Source organism: Aricia agestis, chromosome 5 (genome assembly GCF_905147365.1).
Source record: "Aricia agestis chromosome 5, ilAriAges1.1, whole genome shotgun sequence".
Classification (NCBI taxonomy): domain Eukaryota; kingdom Metazoa; phylum Arthropoda; class Insecta; order Lepidoptera; family Lycaenidae; genus Aricia; species Aricia agestis.
In genome coordinates this window covers 14,037,909-14,043,170 of record NC_056410.1, presented here as the reverse complement: position 1 = coordinate 14,043,170, position 5,262 = coordinate 14,037,909, and the positions used below count along the sequence as shown (strand labels likewise).

Genomic DNA, 5,262 nt, shown 5'->3' with positions numbered 1-5,262 from the left:
CTCAAGATGCGTGACGTTTTTTTAAGTAAATAGGGATTAAAATATATTCTAGGTATTAGATAAATAATTAATAAGCATGAGCGAAACTCAGCTTACCTTCTCGTTTTGTTGAGATTGAGATTATGAATTGTTGAGATTTGAGAACTCGAAAATCAAAATCGCTAAGCTAATATTGATGCAATACTTTTCTTCAGAAAAGTAGTTAGTCTTTGTATGATATATTAATTAAATATTACAGCTATAAATATTAACAGTTGTTATTATTCGTATCTAGTATTAAAATAATAAATATTATTTTGCCTAAAATACAATCTAAATACCAAAAATATAATCGCATTGCAATATCCAACAAACAATAATGTTGATGTTTGTTCCGATACAATGTAATAACTGATCAATGTTTATTCAATTGATATATTTGTTTCATATGCTAGATATTGATGACATTAGTTTGTAAAATAATAAATCATATTTAATCTATTGTGTAATATGCATAAGCCTCGTGTATGGTTTCATACAATACCAACAAACTTTTTGGGATGTCCAAACTACTGGATATGACATTATCCTATTTGTAGAAAATTTTCCGCTGTTCCTGCAAATCTGACTAACGACATTGCCATCGAACATATTTTCTAGCCATCAGTTTTCTTAAACGCTTCAATTATCTTTATAGCTCTAGCTAGAATCATGAGACCGATATTAAGTGTATAGACGATGACTATAATATTAATACGTCAGTCAGTCATTATAAGTTATTAGTAACCTTAATAAAAATGTACTTGAGATCCATACTCATAATATTTTTGCAAAAGCACAGCTGCTTGTCCGTCGGTAATATAACCTCTTCAATCCACTCAACTGATTTGAATGAATTTCGGTATGGACATTGGACCTACTTTAAATCCCATAAAGAGCCCAAACGCATTTTACGCGCCTTTAATTAAAATGGCAGTGTAAAAAGGCTTTAAATGATGAAATAAAATTGTATGGTTCAGTTTGTGTAATTATATTTATAAGAGGCAACAGACAATTTATTTTTATTTTGATCGCTATTGCATTAAAATAAAAAATTTAGTGATTGAAAAAGAAATATGAATCAAGTGCTCGTCACGCACAAGCATTCGGAGCGAGAGATGGTTTGCTGCATCGCTGCGTGTTCTCGCCATAAAAGTAACTAAGTACATATTTCATTTCGGTGTCTCTGGTCAATTTTTTCATTTCGATAACTCCATATTTTATCTTATGATTGAACTAAAGTGTATACGAATCGAGGCGGTAGCGGTCATTGACTTTTTAGTCTAGGCGCTAAATGAAAAATGCACGCAATGTATTCAGATTACTTACTTAAGAAAAAATTGACCTCTTAAAAAGACAAATAATAGATTCCTCGTAAAACCTCTTGGTAACTCTTAAAATGATAATGATCAACTTTTTATGAGTTCGAAGTGATAATATCGAGTATGTAAAATACGATATCGGCCTTATGTACGGAGAGGCCGCCTGTGCAGGTATAGTATTCAGAGTCAAAAGAATTGATTTCTGATTTTGCTCCGGTCGACTGCGCACGCCTAAAAACTGCACAGATCTATTTCCACACACGTTCCGGTCTACCTGACCTCTCCAGTAAACCGTAGCGTGTATGGCGTACTTTAGACTAGGAACATTTGAGACTTCATTGTCAAACGCGATTTATATAGAAAATGATGCTATTTATGACAATTTTTTTGACAGGGGATCAATGACTGCTACCGTCTCGATTCGCCGGGTACATTTTAGCTAGAAATCTAGGAAAAATTGGTCAAGTAATAAAAAATGCACATGTTGAAACTCACCCATTAAAAATTTGAATTACGACAAAATGTACGGTTACTGCACGATTAACTAATTTATGTGCAGACATTACTTCTGATATAAAATACCCATACTTCCCGATATAAAAACTACCTTTGATTCGTGAATATGTAATATCGTTTTCTCATTAAAAAGTTGTACCTGATATAGTTGGGCCATTGCTCGAAATTCAAAACAATCGGAGGCTCCGGAACATTCGTTAATCGTTTATTTAGGGCAGGTTGAGCGCTATCTCCACGCCCGGTCTCGGCTCACCGTTTGTGGAACAAAGCGACTGACTCGTCTCATAACGTTCTATTCTTCGCAAATTCAACTCTATCGCTTTCCGCTATTGTACGTAGTGTTATTGTTCGCCTGTGTCGGGTGTTTTTCTCATTATTTTCGTATAATTTTATGAATACTGTTGTTATAATGTTTGAAGAGATATTTTAAACGCTATCAGGTATTTTTAAATATACGTATTTAATAACTGTTGACGTAACTCACACCCGTTGTAAAATTAGTTTAATCAACGCATTTCAACATACTTCTAATTTATTACGTAATTATATTAATTTTACAGGTATGAAACGACTGAAGTATGCTGGGACCAGTAAACAAAGAGTTTTTCAACAACAAAGGATGGTTCCGCTGTGGAATTTTAATCAAAGACTAAAGTTTGTGCGCTTGAATATTACCACAAACTACACATTTCTTTATATTGTTCGCTACTAAGCCGGAGGAAGGTAAATTGGAATAAAATACTATTCTGAATGTAGACAACAGCCATGAAAAGGAAAAATAAAATGGTTAACTAAATTATTTTACTTAACCTTTATTTTATACGGGCCACGAACACGTTATAGTCTTGTCGCAGGCCGCATCCATAATTTTTTAAGTTCCGACGGACTGCTGTTTGATAGCTATAGGCCCATAGCTGGTCTCAAGCGACTGACCCATTAGAAAAAAAATATTGCATTTTTTTAAATATTATCGTAAATAAAATACAGATAAAATATTATAATCGCTAGGCTGGCACTATTTAGGTACCTAAACATTGTTTCAACACACACTAGTGTTTGTTGTGTTCTGAAACAATGTTTAGGTAGACAGTAGACACAGATATTGACTATTGAGTATCAAAATATGTTGTAAATAAATAAATAAATGTTCAATTTAAACTAATAATCCTGTATTCAAAGCGATACCAATTTATTGATATTTTCATTTGTTAAAAAATTGTAAATCTTGAAGTAACAATAGTGTTACTTATGGTGTTACGTTCATGTCCATAGAGACATAAAGCATTTTGAATAGCAGTGTCTAACAAAGAAAGCGTAGGAGCAAAAACAATTTCAGTAGTACAAGTTGGCGCCGACAGTAACCAAGGCCACACAGCCGCGAACCGCAGAGACGACATCATATTCATGAATAAATTTCCAGAAGTTTAAGGAAACTTTTGTAGTACCTACCCCCTGAATTTGTGAAACATTTAACCGCGAACCTTACATAAATCTTTAATACTGTCTCATCAATATATTATATTTCGTTATAATTAACAATACTTCTATAAGCCTATTACTACTAGAAATTTTAATGATGTCCTCGAATTCAATATTTTTTGTTTTTTTCTGCCATTTCTTTCAAGAATGTTTAGTCATAACGTGACTATTTATAGGATAGCTTACTATATACTTTCTAGGGTTAAAACAAGCAGAATATAATTTAAATACGTTCACTAGTTTCACATGACAATAAAAACAATTAATCCATCTGGCAATAATATTTTTACAGATTTCGTGAATCACGACTTTCGAAGTGTCTTCCAAACTGGGTATAAAATGCATGTTGTCTATTCAGTCTGCATCAGTTTCTCTACAAGCCTAAAAATGAAGCTTCACTTCGCTCTTTTCACCCTCGCCGTTTTAAGCACAGTAGCTCTGACATCAGCTCAAGCCCTCGCTGCCAATCAAAACCAAGCCGCGAATGGCAACTCGAATGGTAATTCAAACAATAACAAAAACGTCAATGACAATACCAATGACAATAGCAATATCAGCGGACAGACCAGCAACCAGGCCAGTGCTCAAGGACAGGCACAGGGATCAGCACAGGGACAGGCACAAGGTCAGTCACAAGGACTAGGACTAGGAGGAGGATCAGGTTATGGTGCTGGAAGTGCACTGGGTGCTGGCTACGGTGCTGGAAGTGCACTGGGTGCTGGCTACGGTGCTGGAAGTGCGCTAGGCTCCGGTTACGGTGCTGGAAGTGCGCTAGGCTCCGGTTACGGTGCTGGAAGTGCGCTAGGCTCCGGTTACGGTGCTGGAAATGCGCTAGGATCCGGTTACGGTGCTGGAAGTGGACTTGGTCTCGGCTTGGGATATGGTTCTAGATATGGGCAGGCATTGAGCCCAGGATATGGATTGGCAGCATCCATAATTCCAGCATACGCAATTGGCGCTAATTTAGCAGGACAAGCAATAAGCAATGGGATATCAGGTGCAGCAAACGCAGCTGCTGCAGGATTTGGTGCTGCTTCAGGATATGGTGCCGGCTTAGGATCAGGATATGGAGCTGGTTTGGGGGCTGCCGCGGCAAATGCAGCAGGTGGAGCAGTAGGTTCAGGAGCCGGTGCAGCAGCGTCAGCAACGGCAGCAGGTGCAGGGGGATACTAAGTATGCCATAATACGGTGTACTCAAGTATTTTACAAAACGTGTAATTTCATAAATAAAAGAGCTTTCACTTGTAAAAACATTCAAATTTGAAAGGTCTTAAATAAATATTTTAGTGCCTTTTGAAATCATTGTTGTTGTATAATGTAGTTTGAACTAATAAATATTTTTTCAATACATAAAAGATTTTGTTAGTACTAGTCCTATTAACATTATACAAAAACTGTCAAAGAGGCTAGTACATAATTGTGTATCCCACCAAAAACATTTAAAAATGTAAAAGGAGCCAAGCAAAATATTGCATAGCTTTAATACTTCTGTCGTAAAAAGTTTTCAGATCATATTCAAGCCAAGCCTTCAACTTATTTTGTAATTTAAATCAACATTCAGTAAATGTATCAATAGATTTCTTTGTTTTATAATTATTAAAGTGGCTTGGCAATGAGCACTAGAGAAATAATCAGCGACTAATTGGATTTATTGGGTACCATCGGCCATGCGTCGTTACTAAAACACTTTACGCTTTCCGTCTGTGTAATATGTATACTTACACGATTTCATACTTGAAATCCTCCAAATATGCGGTTTTATAATAATTTGTTTTTCTTGTGCTCATTGCCAAGCCATTATAATAATTACAAAATAAAAAATCTAATAGGTTTATGTTTAAATTACAAAATAAGTTGAAGGCTTGGCTTGAATGTGATCTGAAAACTTTTTATGACAGAAGTATTAAAACTATGCAATATTTTGCTT

At 35.3% G+C, this 5,262-nt stretch overlaps 1 protein-coding gene across 1 annotated transcript; it reads left to right on the top strand.

Annotated features, from left to right (window-relative positions):
• Positions 1-3,686: 3,686 nt before the first annotated feature.
• LOC121726781 (fibroin heavy chain-like) lies at positions 3,687-4,634 on the top strand. Its single transcript, XM_042114291.1, has 2 exons — positions 3,687-4,131; positions 4,192-4,634. The coding sequence occupies exons 1-2, from the start codon at positions 3,723-3,725 to the stop codon at positions 4,506-4,508; spliced, it is 726 nt and encodes a 241-aa protein (XP_041970225.1). The 5' UTR covers positions 3,687-3,722; the 3' UTR covers positions 4,509-4,634.
• The last annotated feature ends 628 nt before the right edge of the window (positions 4,635-5,262 follow it).